This window comes from Trachemys scripta, chromosome 1, assembly GCF_013100865.1.
Source record: "Trachemys scripta elegans isolate TJP31775 chromosome 1, CAS_Tse_1.0, whole genome shotgun sequence".
Lineage (NCBI taxonomy): Eukaryota > Metazoa > Chordata > Testudines > Emydidae > Trachemys > Trachemys scripta.
The window spans coordinates 17,561,018-17,582,750 of NC_048298.1; the positions used below are offsets into that span (position 1 = coordinate 17,561,018).

Here is a 21,733-nt window from a genome sequence, read left to right on the forward strand (position 1 = left end):
TTCAAAATCTTGAAAAAATTAATAACGTGAAAACTGTTTTCCACTCAACTCTAGAGTAAAATTATCCACTCTGTTAAAATAATCTTTGGTTCCATCCTATAATTTTTTAATTGCTTTCATCACCATCTCAGGAACAATATTCCCCTAAACACTGCAGCACTTGAGACTTTTCTGTGAAGAAATCTGGTTATTCCTTAGCAAATCACATCCACTGAATGAGGAGAATTATACAATCCCTTTGCTGAGAAATCAATCTTTTCTTTAAGCAGTTTTTGTTAGGCCAGACATCTGTATCATTTAACCATTGTTTCACACATTTATCATGGAAGCCAGTTTTGAGAACAAGCTAGAAAGGATAGTTTAAAGGTTACTAACAATTAAAGGACAATCTATATGATCATAGAATCATAGAAATGCCTACATATGAATAATGCTCATGTGCTAGTCTTGTCTTTTTACTGCACTGTACTTACTTGGATCTTTATAGTTTATTTGAGGCATAGATATATCTGAATAGGCTAGATCCTCAGCCTAGTGTACACAGGAGTCTCAATGGAGCTAAGCCAATTTATACCAGCTGAAGATCTACCCTGATATGTACAACCCAAACCTTTTCCTCTAATACTTTCTACTGGAGAAAAGGCAGATGTATAGGCAAAGCTCAGCATCATTTCTGGGATCTGACAATGACTGGGGTGACGGGAAGTCATAAATAGTAGTTTCATAGATACCATAGTGACTGAGGCATTAGAAAGAGACAGGAAAGTAGAATAACAGTTAAAAAATGCCTTTTGGAATTGGAAATTATTCCAGTGGCTTCCCCGTCCACTGTGGAAATTGTTACCTTAAAGCTCTAAAGAGATGCGATTTATGAAAGGAAAGCTGCATTATTCCTTAACTACTTTACTAAAACTCAGCAAAATCCTGCATCCCTGCTCCTGAAGTCGACATGGTTTTTGCCTGACTGAGGTTTACAGGATTAGGCTCATTGACAAGCCAGCTGCACATTGCAAATCGAGGCAGCGAATTCTGGATTTGCAGCAACAGCTAGTTTGCTCTTACATTAGCCTGCCTTTCCCACTCGTTCAGCTTCTTTTGTGTTTTAAGTTCAAGTACAATGTAATGAGTGAAATCAGTATCAGATTTCCCAGTGCACTTACAGTTCCTGGCCGCGGATATGGTACACGTCCTTGGTAAGGCACCCATTGATAGTTGGGACCATCTCTGTGAGCATATGGACCAAGGAACACCCTCCTTACATCTGTCATGCTGTACATACAAACTGCTGATCCCTTGAAGATGTTGCTAAAAATGGGGCAGAGGGAAGAAAAATAAGTCAGTTTCTTTAAATGATTTGTCAATTTAATCACAGGAGAATGGTGGGATTAAAGGCTCTTTAATTAATTACATGCATTGATTTTCCAAACTCTGAACGGCTGTCTCAGCAAACCCAAACGCAGTCCTTAGAAAGTTCAGTTTAACTGAAACAAATCTCTCAGATGTTTTTCTAAACTGAATGGCTGCTGGCTACTACTTAAAACATATTGTTTATATACAACCAGATCCGATTTCAGTGGGACTTTTCTTAGAGTAGGTACTACTACTATATGAGTAATACTTAGGATGGTTGAATCTGGCTCTTAATAGATAATATGTGTTTTTCAGTTTTCCATCCCTGATTTTGAAATTGAACTGCTTCATAAAGAAGGCTTCATAAAGGCTTTATGAACTGCTTCATAAAGAAGGGGTGGAAATCTATTTGTAATAGCTGTTATTCTGCAAATGCAATTTATTGGTATAAATAAAGAGGTCTCACGTGTTTTTCATAATGGTGACCTTCATGCAAAAGGGTTTGTAACCCATTACTCATCCTGTAGCCAACTAATCACTTTATATACCCTTGCTAATAGTCAGCATATTGGTTTTAGTTTTGCCCTTTCTCTCTCTCCCTCACTTCCCCCTTTTGACAACACACACTGAAACTGCACTGCTGTGCATTTCCTTGGGGTTTCTACAAGGATAGTAGATGCCACATGAGCCTCATTCTTGTGGATTATGTGATGCCTAGAAACTTATATTTAAAAACATATGCCTCCCTCCAGGGTTATAGGTGGCTTTTCCCTCAGAGGCAAATTCAGTCCTTCATGAGACAAAAGCCTAGAGACAATCCCATCCTTGGTGTAAGCCCATTTGAGGGAAGTTCTATGGACTGTGTTATGCATGAGATCAGACTAGATGACCACAGTGATCTATTCTAGCCTTAGAATCTATGAGCCTATGAAGCCAATGGATTTACACCAAGGATGTACTGGACTCAGTTGAAGAGTAGTGGAAAAAATCTTCGCTGTTTTTTCTTAAAAAGCTTATTGATTATCCAGAAGTTTTCCAAAATTCTAAAATTTGCTGATTTTTTAAAAAATTCTTCCTGCATTACTTTACCAGCTCTATCTGGCAAGGGATTGACATTTCACCCTCCAACCTTAAAGCCAATTTTTCAGCAGGAAGAGGCTGAGAAACTGACACATTCTTTCAAACTTGCGTCAGGGCAATGATGTACATTGCTCATAAGAAAAGAAATTGAATTCATTACTTCTAACTTACACTGCCTTTGTGCAGTTCAAAGGTTAAGAAAACGCTGTGTTTCTTAAGAACATTTTAACAAAGAGAACTCTTTAAAGCAACCAGCTACACAAGTTTCCATACAAGTAAAATGATATATTCTGTACCTGGAAGTTGTAAACACTCCATAGACTATTGGATTTTTGGGGTCTTTTGAGTTCATTAGAAACACATCCTCTGTAACGAAAACAAAAAAAAGGAAAAAAAGAAAACACATGGTCATTTCAGTAATGAAAATACTAGAAAATGATTCTGCATTCAAATCCATTGTGGCTACTTACGTAGTTCATCAAAATGAGTATCAATGCCATTGGGCCCTGGCACAGAACAAATCAGGCGTGCTTTAAGGAAAGTTGTCCATTTATTAACAAGGCTTCTGTGTCCACCAAAGTCATTCTAACAGGAGAAATACTGTATGTTAATACATGATCATATTCCTGTTTGAAATGGGAATTGATATGAAAAAACTGACGGAACAGCGTGCTAAATATAACATCATAATTCACGGTTTTACATATTGTCCTTTTTATTGTTTAGGAAATTATAAAATCCCCTCATTTTTTCAAATATACCAATATTTAATCTATTTAAATTTGTCATGGTTATTACTATGAATTTAATACCATTTTCAGAAGAACTTATTCCTAGAAAATCTTAAATTAGAAAGAAAGAAAGAAAGAAAGAAAGAAAGAAAGAAAGAAAAAGCAATTGGGCAGATTGACAGAGTATTTTGCTTCTGTGCAAGCTTACATGTTGCCAAGATTCAATAAAGTTTAAACAGCTCATTATTCTTTACCGAATATCAACAAGGTAGCCCCACATGTTGTACAAGATCAAAGTATAAAAGGTGTTAGGGTGGGAGAATCAGATGTTTAATAGCAGGGCTGACAGTAGGAGCAGATCAACATCTCCATAAGGGTGGGGCTATAATTTTCCAAGCTGCTATCTCGTTTTTCAGAGATAGTGACTTGGAGTCCTGCCTTAAGGAATAATGTGAAATTCTACTCTAAACATTATATTTACCAAAGCTATCAAAATTCATAGATATTTTCTCAAGGTCCCTCAGGAAAATATTTGAGACCCTTGACACTGTTCATTTATAAAACTTAGCCTAACCAATTATTTTCATTTTCATATGCCTTTGCCTTTAGAAGTTCTACCTGGAATAGGAACTTTAAATGTGAAAAATAACTCAAGAAAGAAAATGTCTACAGAATATCTGGTCCACCTGGAAGCAGGAAGTACCATGTTTCTTGCACAAGACTCTATTTCTCTCTGCCACATTCTGAAAACTCAGGAGGTTCTGATCATTTTTGGATGATGCATTGTAAATTTGGGGTGCTACTCCAAACAGAACAGAACTGACTATTGTACCTCTTTGATGTTTTCCCTTGACTATTGGTCATTCTGGAAGACCTTGGCATCACTACATTGCCAATGCTACCATAGACTAATGTACAGCCAAGAAAGAGTAGTTGCTAATATCACTTTTATAGCTTTAACTGAGGGCATTAATTCTTATAAAATTAAGTCACCATATTACCTTGCAGATCTGCCCTATTCTGGCATGGGTGGCTTTTCCAGAGTGCTCTCCATCAATTGCATTTTCACGGAAGAAGAAATAGATTTTGTCATCTTCTGGGTTATCACTCTCTGGTATTAGGTGGGCACTAACAAACCTAGGATCTGAGAAGAAAATGCCAATGTACATGTTACTACACAGCAAGTAAAATCTGTTGCCTTATTTACATGAAAGGATTCTTCCATTCTGACTTGCACACATGAACTAACCCTTTCATCAAATAAGCAAATTTTCAACTTTTCTTCCTGGTGCTCCCATCCAAAGGAAATCCCTATCACAACTTGTTTCTGCTCTTGGAACCTGATACTAGAACAACACACACACACACACACACACATTCCCAACACTGCACACCAGCACACATCTATAGTTTATTTATCCAATATATAGCAGCATTTGCTATTCATACTCTGTAGTGATTCAGGAAAGCATATGAAGTAATATAATACAAATGAAATTGCTCTTTTAACTGTAGTGTAACATTACAGCATAGCTTCCTAATTCCATGCATGGATTGTTGAGAGTTTCTTTCACATTCAGTCTTGCCTACTTCTCATTTCCTTGTTTATTTTGACTTTCTATACAGCAGAAATGAAAACTGCACAGGAAAGCTACAACAGAGGAAGAAGATGGTTTGTCGAGTAGCTACGGTGTTTGGCTGAGAATTGGGAGAGCTGTGTTCAAATCCCTGAACTGCCATATACATCCTCTGTGACCTTAATCAAGTCACTTAACCTCTCTGTGTCTTAGTCCCCCATGTATAAAATGTAAGGGTGCTGTGAAGATAAATACACTAAAGATTGGGAGGCCCTAAGCTTTTGTAGTAATAGGAACTATAGACAGAACACTCAAGAACAGGTTAAAAATCATTCTATAAAATATTTTTTGGATGAAAAATGGCCATTTTGTTTGAAATTTTCCATTGCTTTTCAACTACTAAAAACAAAAACAAAACAATGCTTTGAAAACCATTCTTTAATGGAAAAACAAAATCCATTTAGGTGGGAAAGATTTTTTAAATGAGTTTTTCATTTTTAAAGAAAAGTTTAATGAAAAATACCATTTTCTGATCAGCTCTATTGACATTATTATTCAGAGTACAAATTCCCCTTCCACACATATGTCTCTATCTAGACAGTGATATTGCAGATATATAAAGCCTCAAGAGAGATTGATAAAACAAACAGAAAACAGTGGGCAAAAAAATTAGGACATATACTCAGTTGGTGTAAATCAGCATAGCTGCATTGACTTCAATGAGGCTGTGCCAGTTTACACCAGAGGAAGATCTGGCCCAATATTGCATTTTTCATTCCAGTATTTCCGTTGGCCTCTTTGACTAGCGAAAAGGAGGTAAATCAAACAGAATTACCAAGCTACTGTTCTTCCTTCGGCATTTTACATCCTGCTGGGATAATTTAGTGTGAACTTTTATTTAACTATTCAAAGAGTCCTGTCCCTATGTCAAATTATATGCTGTTCTAGTATCATGTATTAAAGTGTCATCTTAACACATCATCACATACTTAGGGAGGTAATGAGACAGATTGTGCTGTGCTGAGGATCTGGCTTATTAAAACCACTACTTTATTTACTAAGGATTCTCCTCAGTTTATATGCTAACTAACTGTAAACACTACGTGTGATGAGCATTGTATCATCAACTAATAGCACATCTCATATAAGCAGATGTTTGACTTTGCTTGTAGACATGCAAGGTTGAAGAGTTTTCCATCTGATCTTGTATGGAGATGTCCACCCTTGGTGCTAGATGAGAAAGCATGATGATGCAGCAAAGAAAAAAATAAACTGAATAGTGTTGGTGCCAAAACACATCCTGGTCCGACATCACTGTGAATTTCGAAGCTGTCAGATTGATCACCATCATATTGAACTATAGCCTTCATGCCATTATGGAAAGATTGAATCAGACTGAGGAGGACTGAGAGGCAACCAGTTCTCTCTAGCAATTGAAAAAGATCCTTTCTGTTAACCAGGTCAAAAGCTTTTGTAAGATCTAAGAAGGCCATGTATAGAGGTTATCCTTATTCTTGACACTTTTCTTGCAATTGCTTTTGTGCAAAAATCATGTTGATGGTAGATCAACTAGCACAGAAGCCACAGTGGTTCTCTGGATATGCACATTCAGCAAGAAGTTGCAGTCTTTTAAAAATTACCCATGTAAATGCCTTGCCAGTAACACTCAGGAGAGGGATTCCTCTGTAGTTAAAATCACTCCAATCTTCTTTGCTTTTATACAGCATTATGAAGTTGACATCCGTTTTGTGGTACCCCCCTTCTCTCCAGCAGGCAAGCAAGACATTGTGCAGATATTTAAGCACTACTTGTCCTTTTTTCAGTACTTCAGCTGGAATTCCATTTCTTTCTGCAGCCTTTCCTGGTGCTAGAAAGTGGTTTGTCTTTATAGATGATTCTATACCAAGCTCTTTGATGGCCTAGAGCCCCGAGGTCACAATTAGGACTATTTCAGAAACAGTGGACTCACATGAATAGAGTTTGTGATAGTGTTCCAACCAGTGTTGTATTTGTTTGCTTCTGTCAATGATGATGTCTCCATTAAGATATTTGAGTGGGATAGATGAAGGACCTATTGCTTTCTTAACTGCATTAATCAGACCTCTTAGATCTCCATTCTCAAAGGGCATTTGTATCTTTAGCACAGATCAGGCCAGTATAATTGGCCACTCTGAGGTTAGCATATGTCTCAGGAGAGGGGTGAATGGTGTGTTGGAAATCTGAGGTGCATTTTGTTTCAATAACTGGAAATATTTCTTCAGGGTATGCTGCAAACCAGTTGTTATAGTGTGTTCACTAAAAGCAAATGTTACAGCTGTATGGATATTCTGAATGTCTTCTATGCTGCATGAGCATTCAGGGTAGGTGCAATTGCTTCCCTAAGATTGGTACTAAACACCTTCCTTGGTCTTTTGTGTTATTGATGTTAATGTGTGAGCAACAGTTCTGTTTGGTATGATGGAATTTCCTTAATGAAAGCCTTATTTTGCAGCATCCACTGTGAAAATTGCAAGTATGGAGAGCAAGCTTTAGGTGTTTTCTACAGGTGACAATTAAATCTAGTTGGTGCTAGTTTCCAGATCAGGGGTGTCTTCAGGAGACTTTCTGGTAATGCATGTGTTGGTAATGCACAGTCACTGGTGGGTTAAGAGCTCCAGTAGTCTTTGACCATTGTTGTTAATTTTTCCCACTCCATGGTGACCAGTGATTAGCAGCCACATCTCGTGATGTGAGATGACTTTAGCATTGAAGTCTCTCAGTAGATAGAGTTGCTTGCCTGGTGGTAGTTTGCTGATGACACAGTCGAGTTTCTGATAGAACAAGTCCTTCTCTACAGAGGTGAAGAAAAGTGTTGTCACATATGTACTAATGATGTTAGTAAATCCACCTGTGGTAGATATTTTTACTAATATGATTCATTCTGATGTTGCAATGGGACATTCAACTAGAGATGTGAATGAATTTTTGACTGCAAAACCCACCCTGTCCTCACAACGATCTTGTTTGCTTTCTTCATGCCAAAAGAAGCAACACTGCATCTGGACTAAATTACAGATTTAGTCCAGTCTCAGAGAGAGGGAGGCTATGTCAATGTCAAGTTTCTCCAGCTCTCTGTTGATGATGGCAGCCTTCCTACAGTCATTGACCTCCTCAAGGTTGTTTGACATACCAGTGTATGTTGTCCTCATATTCCAACAAGCAAGTTTGAAGAGGGAGACCATTAAACCCAAATCTTTGGTGTATACATCTATGCAGAAAAAAAATAAGGAGGCAGAGGTTGAGCTTAGGATCACAGCCCCCCTCTTCGTGGTATTATTCAGGCCCAAAGGCTCAGAAGACCAAGATGTTTAGAAGCCAGCACAGTTGCAGGAGATGCTGGAAGGCAGAGCTGAATTGCAATGCCAACCACCTGATGTTTTCGCCACAATGGGTTTAGTTCAGGGTTGTCTCCCCTGATCTTCGCTCAACCAAGAGCTAGCGGAAGGGCAGCAATGCCAGCTGGAATTACTCCTTTGAGGATATTATTTTTCATTCCAATGGGTACCTGGCATACCCCTCCCACCACTCAGTGGCGTGATTCTCAGTTTAGTCGCTGAATGCCCAACTTATGGCATGTTGTACAGGGTTATGTGATGCCAGTAGCAGCCATGCACACTTGACCTGATCTGAGGAGCTTCAGCAATTTTGCAATAGCCTTGCCCTAGCTTGTGATGAATGTCTTGCCTGATGTCTGAAGCCTATTGCCCAAGATCTCTTGGGGGCCTGACTTTGCCCAAATCCAGTCCTTTGGGGCCATGGTGATCCAGCCAGATAGTCACCTGTCAACCAACTTAGCACTCTCTGCCTGGGTTGCAATTTTGTCTTTCTCTTCTTTTGGGGATGATGCCTAAATGTCAGGCACTTCATATACCCTGTTTTTCTACTAGTGCACTCATGCAGCAAAAGGAAGTATGTTCCCCAGCATATCTGTTCAGCTGTTGACACTAGGGATATAGCAGCAGAGAGTCCCGTGGCACCTTATAGACTAACAGACGTATTGGAGCATGAGCTTTCATGGGTGAATACCCACTTTGTCGGATGCATAGGTCTGTTAGTCTATAAGGTGCCACAGGACTCTTTGCTGCTTTTACAGATCCAGACTAACATGGCTACCCCTCTGATACTAGGGATATAGCATCACCCTGAAAATTTTAGCTAGTTCAGTAACTTATCTTATTATCAAGAGTTCCCGAGGGAGAGTTTAAGATCATTCAGGCAGCATTGACATACTTCATATGTTCAGCACAGACACATAAGGAAGTTGATGACATATAAAAGAGAGGCTATGGGGGAATGAGCTAAAAGAACTTCTGTTGTATGGGAAGTGGAAGCAGGAGCCGAAAGGAGTAGAACCCATGGTAGTACTCCGCAAGCTATTATCAATGGATATGACTACCTCAGATTGCCATGTACAAATTACTGGAGTCTATGTGATCCCAAAATCACTATAACTATTAAGAAACACATGGTTCTTCTAATAATATAAGCAGTCACAACACCCTGTGGATCATATTCTTTTCCACGGTCCAAGCCCATAAAACACCTTTAGTGAAAAGGATTTAAGGAACACTTTGGGTTTAAACAGTTTACAAGGATTCCTTATGTTCAAAACTCAAGCAATCAATGTCAAAATGTGTTTTAAAAAGACAACAAACATCAAAAGAACATGTCAGAAGTATATTTAAGCATGATCAAAGGGGGAATGAAACCACAATGTAAACATGATAAACATTAATGGCAGAAACATTTCTCTGATCTCATAGCCAGTCCAAGCAGGTTAAAAATAGAAACGTTGATTTAAAACAATCGGTGTCATGGAGCAAATAATTAAGAAATGCATTTCAACTTTTTTCAATCTCCTTTTCTCGAGTCTCTTGACACTGGGCTACTTCTCATACCCTAACTGACACCTTCTGCTAGCTCCAGTTTTGTATGGCCCTCTGGGATTACCAGTTCTTTAGCAATTTCATTGGCAGCAGCCCATTAAACTGTCCTTCATGAGAAATCTACCACTTTATGAAAAAGACACCTTGGTCCAGCTGCCTTTATGATTGATATGCCATTGTTTGCTTAGTTAAGTAATGGAAACATGTTTTGCTTGTCTCAGCATTTCAGGTTCAGATAAAGCTAAAGAAAAATCAATCTTTATTTGCTCCCTCACAAGCATTATTCTTTAGCAATAACAACAAAAGAACAACAGCAAAAACAATAAAAGAAAGCAGATTGGATTCCTGAATGAATCGTATTAGCATTTTAATGATGATCCATAAAGGAAACGGCACCAAAATTGCCTTTAGATGTCAAGATGCACTAACTAAGCTGAGCAAACAGAAGTTAGGGTCATTCCTTCATAGAATCATACAATCAGAGGACTGGAAGGGACCTCGAGAGGTCATCTAGTCCAGTCCCCTGCACTCACGGCAGGACTAGACCATCCCTGACAGGCGTTTGTCCAACCTTCTCTTAAAAATCTCCAATGATGGAGATCCGTCATTTCAAAGAGGAAAAAGGGCAGTTCTCACAGGAGGCATTCTGCAAGGAGGTTGAATCAGATGCTCCCATTACAGGAGATTTGTGGTCAGAATGACAAATTTCCCCCGTTCACAACTAGAAAATTCAAGGAAACTGTAGGGAAATTTTACGCTCAGTAAAGTTGCAGTTGCTGTAATTTAATGAAAATTACTGAAGGATGACTAGAACCCTGCGAAGAGGTAATGAGACGAGGGAATCTTAAATTAAAAATTTAACAATAACAAAAATAGACATCCGAAGAAGTGGGTGTTCACCCATGAAAGCTCATGCTCCTATACGTCTGTTAGTCTATAAGGTGCCACAGGACTCTTTGCTGCAAAAATAGACAGCTATTCAGACTTCATAAACACACAGTGCTTGTCAACAGAGACCCAGCATGTACAAAAAAGCAGGAACTGTCCTCAGAAAATCTGAACTTGAAAATCATAGCTAGCTGTATTGCCTTCTCAGAGGAAGACTTATAGCCCCCATCACAAATGTGCACCGCAAAGCTCCAAGTCCCTACTACTTTCCATAAGGTCACCAGGGACAAAGCTTTTAATATGTGATGACAAGAGAGCTAACTCGTCTTATGTTCTTACACATTTTACCATATTTTACAAACCTCTTAATCTTTTAATGGTGTGCTTCTAAATCGCCCTCAGTTACTTTGTCACCTGTCAAATGCCATCTTTTGCCACTGAGTCAGTCAAACTTTGGGCCTGATTCTCACTTACACATAAGCCCCTTTGTGACTGAGGGAGCCCCTCAGTACCAAATGGAAGAGGGTCCTCCATCCTGTAACTCGGGCCTGACACAACCATTGCCCCAATGCACTGTTGTCATAAGATGTATCTCAGAGGGGTCCTCTGGGGTATCCTATGTAAACTGGTGACACACTGGTCCCAAAAATGATTGTGTGATGTAAGGACCAGTTTTGTACAAAGTATAGATGTGTGCTGAAACTATGTTCTTTACATGTGCTTGGGAGACAATGCATAAATCTAGCCTGCCCTAGAAAAAGGAATATGTATTTAATTGTCTGACCAGCTTGCAGAATTCCTGACAGTGGACAATGGAACTACATTTACGTATAAGGTAAACAAGCAGGAGAGAAAACTGTTTAACAATCACACCAGGGGACAGAATCTGCACCCCAAGAAGCCTCCCTGGCTCTTGAGGCACAGACAATGGACTTTGAATAATACAACGGGAGCAAAAAGGCCTTTTAGTTATCCATCACTGACGGGATACAGGGTAAACCCCTCTCTGAGCCTGTGAAAGTTGGATCCTCAATCTGGCAGGCTAGGGACGATGTGAACTAGCGGTAAGTAAGAAAACTGCTTAGGCAAAGATCATAACTATCTAAAATTAAGTTTTAGTCACTAGAAGGCATGTTTTATTTTACTGTTTGTAACCATACCTGTCTCTTTTTTCTTTACTTAGTATCACTTATTTCTTGTTAATAAACATATTCTGGTTTTATTACAAAACCATCTGAATGCTGTGTATGAAGTGTGTCTCTCCAGCTAACCTTAGAGGCTAATCTGTGCTCTGTCTCTTTGGAGGCAGTGAACTTAATAATTTCTGTGAACATCCCATGAGAGGGACTGGACACTGCAGGGAGACGTCTCTGGGGAACTCGGGAACTGGGGTTCACTGGTTGTTGCCTGCAAGGAAAGGTTTAGATTGGCAGAGTCCCGAAGAGCTTGCTGACAAGGCAGACAAGTTGGTGCGTCAGGGAACTGATACAGTTTAGCTGCAGCAAAGCCCTTGCTCTTGCTAAGGCACAGGGTAACACAGTGGCTCACATTTCTGGGTGTCACACTTTTTACAGCTCTCTGCTGGCATAAAGATTCCTCAAAGATGGTGAAAATGGCTCCCTGAGAATATCCCTTATACAAGGGAACTCCTTGGCTGTTAAAAGATGGTGTAAGGGCGTTATACCAGTCCTGTTCCCAGCCCTTAGCACAGGGGCTGTGTCAGGGCAGGCCCAGGGACAAAGAAAGAGTGTGGCTGAAGTGCAGTGTGTTCTGGCTATTCTTTGTTTCTCAAGACCCGTAGAGGACCTTGGGAAGCTTACAGCAGAAGTAAAAGCGGCTGTGAGCCATCCATACTATTTCTGTGTTCATACCATATCTGGTTGTGATATTAGCTACTCTTGCAAGATAAGCAGAACTGTTTTTGGTCATTCATACTAATGGGAATCCTGCTCCTGGGAAAAATCAAGAGTTCTCAAGATAATGGTATTTATGATTTGGTAGTTGGCACTTTTGTCTCTGAATTATTACTAAATCAGTACACCAGAATAATCAGTACTCCTAAGGTAGTGTTTGTTGGGTGCGAAATTAAGCTAGGATCTGATCAGAAATTAGAGCTCTCATCATATTTTTTCAAAGCCTAGTGATACTGGCCTTAGTGTCATAGTGAAATTATAATATGGGATCAAGTGTATTTAGTTTATCTAAAATCCTCCTGCAATTTCAATTGCCTACAATATGTTTCACTTTTTGGACTAAAAACTTGTGTAATGTTGCTCTGTGCTGTTAAATACCCACACTGTTTCACTGTACAGGTGCCTGTATTTTGCTGGTGAGTGAGGCAAAGTGCTTTGGGACATTTAAGGATGAAAGATGCTCTACATGATATTAAGCTAGCACCTTTTTCAACATTCTAATACAAGAAGATAGCACAGGAAGAAGGAAACACCTAGCAGAGAATGCTAATGAACTCACAATACTCTTCCACATCCAGCTTCTGTCCAGACCTTAATACTACTGTCACACAATTGGCAACGGGAATCGAATCATACTGGGCAAGGATTTGCAATATTTTAGTTATCATCATCATCTAAGAGTGATTCTTATTGTAAGAAACATTAAAATAAAGCTGTCTTCTTTATTCAAGCTCTTTAGATCTGCAGGTTGGGCCTGGACAAAAAAACAGATGCATGATTCTCATAACTATCCTGACACTTAGATTTCTCCTGAAATAAAAACATCTTTGTACCTCAGGGTCTAAGCTGATGGTTGTGGGTTATATTTTTACATCTTTACTTCTGTGGAATCTAGTTTGCTTCCTGATTATAACTGTTCTCTGCATAAAAAGGGAAAAACCAATTTTTCTCTCTCTCCATTTATACAAACTGCAAATTCCAAATGAACCAGAAGGGATGTTGTGGGCTCCAGCCCTGTGGACAGAATCTATTGGTTTAGGTGTGTGAAACTCATGCAGACTGAAACCAAAACCCCCAACGGGGTTGTCACATCTTGGCAAAGAATCTTGGCTCAACCTCAGTTCAGATTAGTTGAACAGCAGCATTTGTATTCCAAGAATAGTATTCACCAGAGGAAATCAGAAAATTAAAAAAGAAGAAAAGAAAAAAAAATCAACAACTGCAGGTATAGTTATAGGAAATGGGGAGAGATTTAGGCTTGGTTGTGATTTGGCCCACAACAAGTGCTAAGTGGTGTAAAGGGACCTTAGGATAAATGAGAGTCAGGGCATGTCTGCATTGCAATCATAGGGGGAGGAGGGGATTGCATCTTGCGTAGACATACCTAAGCCAGCTCTAACCTAGCTCAGGTTCTGCAGCAGAGAAGCTGTGGCAATGTGCACTTCACTACAGGGCAGCCCCACAAGTAACTACCTGGGTTTCAGGCAGGCTTGCATCCCAGTCTGAAGTGCACACTGCTGCAGCCTCACCGTTCTGGTACAGTAACTCCTCACTTAAAGTTGTCCCGGTTAACGTTGTTTCGCTGTTACATTGCAGATCAATTAGAGAACATGCCCGTCTAAAGTTGCGCAATGCTCCCTTATAACGTCGTCGTTTGGCAGCCGCCTCATTGTCCACTGCATGCAGGAAGAGCAGCCCGTTGGAGCTAGCTGGTGGGGGCTTGGAACCAAGGTGGTCTGGCAGCCCCTCTATCAGCTCCCCGCTCCACTAAGTTCCCTGTGCGGCAGTCGCCCAGCAGGCTATCAATTGCCAGCAGTTCAGCTGTCCCTCCCCTCACTGCCGTGTGCTGCTCCTGCCCTCTGCCTTGGAGCGGCTCCTGGGAGCCTCCTGCTTGCTGTGGGGGGGGGGGGGGAGAAGGGGCTAATGGCAGGGTGTCCCCCTCCCTCCTGCTCCTGCCTCCCACTTATTCCATCTTCCATAGAGCAGGGGACACACACGACAGGGCTCAGGACGGAGGGAGCTTCCTGGCAGCAGCTGCTGTCTCAGCTTGCTGATCAACTTAAAAAGGCAGTGTACTTAGAGTGGGGTCAGTGTACTTAAAGGAGCAATGCATGTCTCTCTCTCTCACACACAGGGTGTGTGTCTCTATCTGCCATGCTGTCTCCCCTCCCTCCATTCGTGCTGCCTTGTAGAGTGTGAGGCTACATTAATAATGATGTGTTAACCCTTAAGGGCTCAGCCAATCACTAGTTCATCATTTAGCAGTAAGGCATCCCCTGGGAAATATCCCACCCTCTGACTTTACCACCTCAACCAAGCTTCACAATCATCATCACTGTGTACCAGTATTAAATTGTTTGTTTAAAACTTATACTCTGTGTGTGTGTGTGTATATATATATATGTACTTATACACACACAGTATAAGTTTTAAACAAACAATTTATTACTGGTACACAGTGATGATGAGTGTGTGTGTGTGAGTGTGTGTGTGTGTGTGTATACAGTCTTTTTGTCTGGTGAAAAAAATTTCCCTGTAACCTAAGCCTCCCCCCCCCCCCCTTCATATTAATTCTTATGGGGAAATTGGATTCGCTTAACATCGTTTCGCTTAAAGTCGCATTTTTCAGGAACATAATTACAACGTTAAGCGAGGAGTTACTGTACTTGAATTAGCTAGATTAAAGCTAGCTCAAATATGTCTATGCAAGCTGCAATCACATGCTGTGATTGCAATGCAGACATGCCCTTAGGCTTAGGGCCTGACTTTCATTTATCCTAAGGTTCCCTTACACCACTCCTCCAATGTAAAGGAGTTTTAAAATGACAGTGAATTAAATGTATGCTCTCTTCAAGGTCACTTTTCACTGCCAAAGCAGTGAAAGTGGGCTTTAATGCCAATGAGAACCAGACCCATGGTGCCTCTACAGATGCTGTGTGGGAGCATGATGAGAGATAGCCCTTGTTACATCTTTAAAATTTGTAACAAGCTCCCCTCAGTCCCACATAACTTACTTCTTTGCATATGAGTGTGTGGTGCTGTCCTCTTGTGCATGATCACCAGAGAGGATGCGAGACCTGCTGATTCTGTGATTGCAATACAGACGTACCCACAATCTCCAGGCACTGCCGCTAGGGTGGAGCCAATCTTCCCCTCCCCCATACTTTAGTTCTTACTCTGAACATTTCTAACGAGCAATATTGTAGGCTGCATGGGAAGGAGAAAGAAAAAAAATGTTGAGCTGTGAAATAATTATCAGTTTCTGAGGCCTTTGTTCTTAAAGAGACAACAATAATTTTGATTCTCTATAATGACTAATTATATGGTGAAGAAAAGTGAACACAAAAGTTCAGTGAAATTATAGCATAATTCACAAAGTAAATTAGATTTCCCACAAAACAGACCTTCTGATCTACCCATCCTATTTAATCTGAAAGAGGTGATTATTATCTCTTTAAAGAACAACCACCAAAATTTATGGGATGTCATTAGCACCTCTTTTCTGTGGCTGCCTATATCTGGAGGTGTTAGATTTCTAACACCACTGTGTTAATTTTTAAATGATCAGGTTATTCCTGAAAGTCTAGCAGCCAGAAGACTGATGTCCTCCAAAAAATAAATAAATCTATATTATCTTATAGTTTGTAGCCCACGTATGGTGGGGATTTGGAGAGGGAAATTACATGGATCAAGCATTAACAGCATGGCTGATGAATGACACATGCTACCTAGGGAGGCAGTGGGATCTCCACCATTGAAGGTTTTTAAGAACAGGTTTGACAAACACCTATCAAGGATTGTCTAGATAACACTTAGGGGATTGGATTAGATGACCTACCGAGATCTCTGCCAGTTCTACATTTCTCTGATTCTATGAAGCTGTGAGCTGAGCAGCAGTGTAGAGGGTGTTGCATGGTGATCTGAGCCCCCGCGACACCCCCATCTCCTGAGATCTAGGCATTTAGGATCCCCTAGCCAATTTTACAGGGAACACAAACGCCTCACTGGCCAGACAAATTTTCCACTCATGTTGTTTCCTGTTGCCTATGTGTATTTTTCCTGCATAGCGGACAATATGGCCCTTACCACAGGGGTCTCAGTTCATCCATTTGAAAAATAGGAAGAATAATATTTATCTATTGTACCTCACAGGGGTGCTGTCAGGCTTAATCCATCAATGTCAGTGAACTGGTTAGAACGTGCTATATATATGTACAAAAAGAACTGGATTGAGCCCATCAATTCATATTTTAGGGAATGCTCATCAGATGATGATCACCAAACCAGTCCTATTCCAAAGCAGTGATCCAGCAGACAAACAGTCCTGTAGAGATTCCCTAACCTTTCTAATCCTTGCACAATAATTTAATTCCTTTGCCAAGTCCTTTTGATGCAGTCACAAAGCTGAGGTCATTTTGTCAGACTATGTAAAATGGCTTTGTTATTATAATTAACTTTTAGAGCCAGCGTACAACAACTTGACACAAAATCCATTAAGGCAAGCTTAATAAATGAAGGCAGTAGAGACCGAAATAAGCACCGGGTGAATGACGGTTTTTAACTAATCTCTCAATTTAGTGAAATAATGCAAAATCCAGCAAGGCATTTCAGCCACACTTGGGAGTGGAGACACAAATCCTCATTACTACTTTTGATATTCAGTGTGACAACATCAATTATGACGACCTCATTTAGTAGTCACATGGACATAATATGTAATTCCAACTTAATTTAGCATCAATCAGCAGAAAAAAGGATTACCAGGAGTTATAGCTCAATGGAAATAATTTACAGGCTTATCACTGAGATGATATATTAACACTGTTGATATAAAAAAAGAGAGGGAGAAATAATGGCATACTACTACAATCATGGATTCACTAGAGATGGAAAAGACCAACTAGGTTACCTGGTCGATCTCCCTGTTAATAGAGGATTGCTCATTGTCAATTATGCTTTAAGGGTCAAATCTCGCTCATTGTAGTTCAGAGACTTGCTCATTGTAGTCACACAAAACATCTACTTCCGTGTCTGCACACAGAGGTTCAGAAAGCTTTGAGGCATAATTACTGTAACTCCAGATTATAAAAAATTTCTGGGAATATTCTCAAGCCGTTGTCAGAAAGGGCGGTGCACCTGTATTTTAATGTTATTTTTCAGTGGGTCTGGTGGGGTGCCTACAAGCACACATAAATACTCGAGGTGCTTAAACACCAAAGAGAGAAGAATTGTTTAGTCAGTGACATAGGATAAGGGTATGACATTTTTAAAAAATGAAAACTCAGGAAAAATATTCTCACAGTAAAATGTATTAAGCTGTGGAACACTCTCTCGGGAGACGCTTTCTACAGACAAGAGTCTGGTAATTATGTCAAAAAACATATCTGAGCTGTTCAAATTGCATATCACAGGACTGGGTAGCAATAATACCAATCCCTATACACAGGCTAGTGAGAATCACTCACTGATTCACAGTGCAGCTCTCTGTTGCATAGTCTATACTCATTCCATGTTCAGAGCTCTCATTGACCTAAATGGGAGTTCTGTGCACAGAAATAGGGCGGAGTATACAATTGAGACCTGCAATGCTGATGAGTGAAGAGAATTTTGCCTTTGCAGTGTTGATATCTGCTGTGGTACCATTCAGGAAACAGACATTGCCAATGGAAACTACTTTTAAATTTCAGCTTTTAGAAGGTACAGAAACATTTTATTTTATGAAATTAAATTATATGTAAGAACAAAATAGTGACTGCTTTCTCTTTCTAATGGACCCACCTCTGGAGTTTCTAGGTATCATAAGGAAGCAAGTAAAGCATAATTCTGGCAAAAGGGATGGCACTCCCTTTCCTTCCCACATTTTATTCTTTAGTTTTTCTTGTTACACGTATCTTGAATGCTGTACAGAATACAGATGACAGGTTATCCAACAAATTATGAAAGATCCGTAGTCATCAGGGGTCAGCTGTCATGAGGCTTTCTATTTACAGTTCATCTGTCTTACTGTTCGGTAATTGAAGATACATTTTAAAATATCAAGACAAACTGCACATAAGGAAATCACACATAATTCTCGCAAAGGATTTACAAGACTACTTTTTTGGCCTCTATAGCAAATCTGAAAGCATCATTTTAAACACTTGCCTGGGTATGTTGCTAGTTTTTGTTGACTCTCTCTGTTCTCCATGCTTGTAGATCTAATTTCAACCTTTTAAACCTATTTTAAGAGACCTTTATTTGCCAGCTTTACAACACACTGTGTCTGCCTACTCCACAACTCCTCTTTTTACAGTTACAGTTTTTACAGTTATCTTTTAAAGTTTACTATTTCCTGTCTTGTAGTCTATGAAATCAAATCCTTCTTTCATCTCCTTTATTCCCAGGATTTTGCTTTCTTGCTTAAAACTTTTATGGGAAACTTCCACTCTCCCACCCCATCAAAATAACATTCTTTAAATATTCACAATGCATGTTAGCTCCAGTAAATGTCTCTACTACTTCCAATGCCCACTATTCCCCAGTTACTTTGCTAAAGCTTCTTTGGAGGTTCCATGGTTTTAGTAGCTTCGTTTGAACTGTCCTATAATGTTTCTTTGCATTAGCAATTCACTGCTCACAAACACATGCACGTTCACAAAGACCCAAATCCTGATCCTGTTGAAATCAATGGGAGTTTTGCAATTAATTACAATGGAACATGGATTTTACTCAAAGATAATTTAGTAGCCAGTATACACCAGGGTTAACATAAGGACTATATACTCTGATTTCAATGTTGGCACAAAGCTACCACAGATTTGCCAGTTTAAAAGAAAAGCCAATCCAATCCAAGCCATGGCTTTGTCCCTGTTTATCTGAACCAAACCTTTACTAAACTATCGACGGGAAATTCACGATTTATTTGTATGCTTATGTTTATGAAAAGCATTCTCCATTTCTTAGAGAGTGACACTAATCTAATAAAAATACATACAAATCTGTCTCTTTAAAAAAAAAAGGGAAAAGGAAACTTTTTTATATTGTTTATTTATTATCTGTTCTGTGGCAGCACTAGAAGACCCAATCATGGCCCAGGACACCATTGTGCTAGGCTCTGTAAAATACAGAACAAAAATATGATCCGTGCCCCAAAAAGCTTACAGTCTAAGGGCTGGTCCACACTAACCCCCAGTTCGAACTAAGATACACAACTTCAGCTATGTGAATAACGTAGCTGAAGTCGAAGTACCTTAGTTTGAACTACAAGGTACTTACCGCGAGTCCACATGCGGCAGGCAGGCTCCCCCGTCGACTCCGCATACTCCTCTTGCGGAGCAGGAGTACCGGCATCGACGGCGAGCACTTCCGGGATCGATTTATCGCGTCTAGACAAGACGTGATAAATCGATCCCAGAAGATCGACTGCTTACGACCAAACCCGGAGGTAAGTATAGACGTACCCTAAGACACTCTTCTAAAGCAAATTATTTCTCTTCTGCCACTTTGTTGCACCTCATCTTCCTATGTGCAAAATGTCCATCGTGCTACCACAGGGGTGGGCAAATTTTTTGGCCCTAGGGCCACATTGGGGTTGCAAAACTGTATGGAGGGCCGGGTGGGGAAGTCTGTGCCTCCCCAAACAGCCTGGCCCCCACCCTCTATCTGCCCCCTCTCACTTCCCGCTCCCCTGACTGCCCCCCTCAGAATCCTTCTCCTTGTCCCTAACCACCCCCTCCCGTGACCCCACCCTGTATCCAACCCCCATTCTCCCAGTCCCCTGACTGCCCCTAACCCCTATCCACACCCCCGTCCCCTGACAGGCCCCCCGGGACTCCCATGCAGTGTGAGTGCCACTGAAAATCAGCTTGCGTGCTGCCTTCGGCACCCGTGCCATAGGTTGCCTGCCCCTGGTGTATAACAACACTGTCTTTCTGGGTATATATATGAACCTATACATCAAGATCTATTCCAATATATAGTTGTACAAATATGTTAAGTATCGAATCTATGGGCAAGTCTCTGAACTAGTGCAAGCTGACATAGTTCCACTGAAGCCTATGGACCTATGCTGACTTACACCAGTTTACACACATTCTATTCTTCTAGCGTTAGTGGCAGTGTAAGTCCATCTTTCCAGGGGCTTTTTACTTCGCATGCAAGATATGAGAACAAAACAGCTAAAATGTAATTTCCGTTACATTAAAATATTTTGGCATTTTAGAAGATTCAAAAGTACAAAAACAACAACACGCGGGCCAGAAACTTTGGATTTTTGTCAGCTTCTGTTTAACTGAAAAATCTGCTATGTTTAGTAAATAAAATATCACAAGATTTTAGAGAGATGAGGTGGGTGAGGTAATATTTTTTTTCTTGGATCAGCTTTGGATGGTGAAAGAGACAAGCTTTCCAGCTACACAAAGCTTTTCTTCAGGTCTGGAAAAGGTACTCAGATTTTAGTCCATAGGGTGTTAAGGATCTTTTTTAAAAATACACATAGCTGAGGAATACACCGTACAAGAATATTTTTAACTGAACATAATAATGTTTACATGGACAACTGCATTCCTTCCATCTCCTCTGAATAATCTACTATGTGTTTGTATATCTAAGCTTCACTCAGCAGCTAAGAAAAAAAACTACAGTCCCTCAGCTACTGATTATCATGGAATATGTGCTTGAGGTTTGTCATAATATAGTAACAAACACTGAAAGAAATTAGTCTGTGTCCATAGTTGTATGCCTGGCCTGGATAATTTAAAAAGCTGCTTGTTACAGCATTGATGGAAATGGGAATTCTGAAGCAAAGCAGGATGCACGCAGGACTCAAAGGCATCACACTGGGGATCCAACTACGTTCTTTTACTGTGTCTTCCCCATGGTACCTGACAACAGTGATTATTTGGGAAAATAATGTCGTGCAGTTTCATGTTTATTGTCTCAGTGATTTCCAGTCAAATGTGCTAAGCAAGCTTACAAGTAAAAAGAAGGGGTTGTTTTTTTCCCTGTACTTCCAGAGCTGCAAACTCAACCTAGGATCTGAGTGAGAGTGAAACTGGCTTCTCTCCACTTGTGCATCATTGCCAGTGATAAAGTTGTGCAGGCCAGATTAGGCCCTCACTTATACAACCCCCTTGCCTTCAGGGTTTGCACAGGTGTTGCATGTTGAAACTTAGGGGAAAAAATCAATTGAAGAAGTTTAAGAAGGCATAGAATAGGACTGCTGTTGGCTTTGAAGAGTTAATAGGAATGAAAACCACTAAACTCCAATTTTTTCCACTAAAATGGACAGC

At 40.1% G+C, this 21,733-nt stretch overlaps 1 protein-coding gene across 1 annotated transcript in view; it reads right to left on the bottom strand.

The window, feature by feature from the left end:
• SEMA3A (semaphorin 3A) overlaps positions 1-21,733 on the bottom strand; it is a 196,461-nt gene that overhangs the window by 35,964 nt on the left and 138,764 nt on the right. The window contains exons 7-10 of the mRNA XM_034765525.1: positions 4,163-4,305; positions 2,901-3,015; positions 2,727-2,796; positions 1,161-1,305 (exon numbers count right to left, since the gene is read on the bottom strand). Coding sequence (XP_034621416.1) covers positions 1,161-1,305; positions 2,727-2,796; positions 2,901-3,015; positions 4,163-4,305 — 473 coding nt within the window. The remainder of the gene's footprint in view (positions 1-1,160; positions 1,306-2,726; positions 2,797-2,900; positions 3,016-4,162; positions 4,306-21,733) is intronic.